This window comes from Triticum urartu, chromosome 7A (assembly GCF_056163025.1).
Source record: "Triticum urartu cultivar PI428250 chromosome 7A, HENAU_Tu73, whole genome shotgun sequence".
Classification (NCBI taxonomy): domain Eukaryota; kingdom Viridiplantae; phylum Streptophyta; class Magnoliopsida; order Poales; family Poaceae; genus Triticum; species Triticum urartu.
In genome coordinates, this window is record NC_141879.1 from 553,396,115 (window position 1) to 553,398,314 (window position 2,200).

At 48.2% G+C, this 2,200-nt stretch overlaps 1 protein-coding gene across 1 annotated transcript; it reads right to left on the minus strand.

The window, feature by feature from the left end:
- Positions 1–607: 607 nt before the first annotated feature.
- Positions 608–1,335, minus strand: MBF1C (multiprotein bridging factor 1C). The gene has a single exon (XM_048685130.2). The coding sequence runs from the start codon at positions 1,237–1,239 to the stop codon at positions 769–771; it is 471 nt and encodes a 156-aa protein (XP_048541087.1). The 5' UTR covers positions 1,240–1,335; the 3' UTR covers positions 608–768.
- Positions 1,336–2,200: the final 865 nt, after the last annotated feature.

Below are 2,200 nucleotides of genomic sequence, written 5' to 3' on the forward strand. Positions count from 1 at the left end.
ATGCAGTTGCTACCCATTTTTCAAACATGCAGTTGTGGTTTTTTTGAAAAACATGCATTTACGATCTTGTCTTAAAAACATGCAATTACGACTTCTTTCAAAAACATTTAGTTGTGATCATATTATAACGCTTGCAGTTGCATGTCTAATAGTGGACATACAAATGGCCTCGGTAACTCCCCCTCCCGACCACAGTTGCGACCTTTTTTTTCCCAATCTCAACTTCATTATTGTATTGAGAGGGTGAATTTAAAAATTAAAAATTATAAGAGATAAATTTTCTAAAACTAAAACCTAAGCAATCATTTTGAAATTTGTAAAATGAATATTAAGCTAAAGTGAAATAAATATACTAAAATTAAGAAAAAGAAAATAGTGTACAACACAACGGACGAGACTTGCCTGCGGCCGAGGTCCCCACGTATGTTCACCGATCGGACGGTCATTGACGTGAATGAGCCCATAGATAAAACTCAGCTAGCTGAGTTCTAGCAAATCCGAAAGGAAAATTGTGAGAACGTACGTTCCTTGTAGAAGAGAATACTCCAATCGGATACTCAATCTCAGCAATATGACGTCAGAATTCCACAGGAGGGCCGGTTCAAAATAGCAGATCAGCCCACAATAGTATTTGGCATCAAATTCATTAGATGTATCAATTTGCACGACTTTTACAACCCAATCTACCAGAGAGCAACCGGAGATTTACAGATCTGACTACCATCCATCCCAAATTCACAGGTCAAATCAAGCAGTCCCCACGAACCATCACTTCGTTCCGGCGGGCGCGGGCGCCCCAACCGCCTTGCCCCGGAGCTTGACCTCGAGCGCGCGCTCCATCTTGGCGAGCACGGCCTGGACGGGGACGGCCTTGCCGCTCTCGTACTCCTGCACCACCTGCGCCCGCTCGCTGATGCGCTTGGCCAGCTCCGCCTGGCTCCACCCTTTGGCCACGCGCGCCTTCTGGATGGCCGCTCGCACGTCGCCGCCCACGCGCTCCAGCCCCGCCGGCTCCGTCATCTCGTCCAGCTTCCTCGCGGGCGCCGCCACGGCCGCGGCGGAGGCCTTCTTGTTCGTGCCCGCCGCCACCTTGCGCACCGTCTCCACCGGCGCGCCCGTCCGCAGCGCCTGGTTCACCGCCTTGGCGGACTTGAGGTCGGCCGCCTTGGGCTTCGCCCGCCGCAGGACCACCGGCTCCCAGTCCTGCGTGATGTTGCCGCTCATCCTACCAGTCGGCATCTCTCCTTCTGTTCTCTCTGCCTCTACCCTGTTTCCCCTCTTGATTTTATCTTCTCCTCGCCTTTCTCTTTCTCTGTTCTCGTGCCAATGAGTTGGGTGGGAAGGCATATATAGAGGCCGTGGACGGTGGAGGTGCACGATGACGGTTGGGGGGGCGGTTCGGGAAGGTTCGTGAACGCGCTCGGGTGCTCGTGTGTTCTGGAAGATTCTGGGATTTTATCGGTTGCGTGTGGGCCGTTGATCGTAAGCAGTTCAGGGGAACGGATGGCTGTGGATGGGCCAAGAAAAACTTGGGTGCCACGGAAAGCCCCAGTAGAAGATACTTGGCGGTCACGCACTACTCATTCAAATTCTGTGACATTTTTCCTAGAAAAAAAAAATCAAATTCAGTGCCCAGCACGAAATTGCAATTCGTTGATTTGTAGTCTTCTTTTTTCTTCTGAACAAAAGACAAATTTGAGGAAGTATTTTTTCCTTCCTCTGAACATTTTTTTAAGGGGATCCTTCCTCTGAACTGAACTATACTCATTGCCCAGACATAAAATGGTGATGTCTTAGATTATTATGGTTTTTAGGGGAAATGTCTATGCGCCGCCATCGCTAACGTCTGCATGTCCTTGCTAGTGAACTGGGGAGGGGAGGTTCGAGATGGGAGGGGGTGCCGAAAGAAAATGCCCCGCGTTCCTCTCAAAAAAGAAAATGCCTCACGTTCGCCTATTAGTATTTCATTTTGTGGTCCGCCTGATCTCTCGGTCCATTCAGTTTTTTCTATTATTACTTTTTTGCGAGAAGGTTTCTTCAGCGTAGAATTCGTGTGAATTTTAGAGAATTGTTTTCTGATTTTTTTCCTTCTTTCTGTGGGGCTTGTTTGACTTGTATGAGTGACCGAAAAATCACCAAAACATAGTGAAATTTGAAATCTTGTTTAAATTGCCGTCTTAGCTTTCTCCTTTTCTTTCTG

Bases quoted from the DNA above. Each gene is read 5' to 3' on its own strand.
- MBF1C (XM_048685130.2), bottom strand. From the start codon at position 1,239: ATGCCGACTGGTAGGATGAGCGGCAACATCACGCAGGACTGGGAGCCG.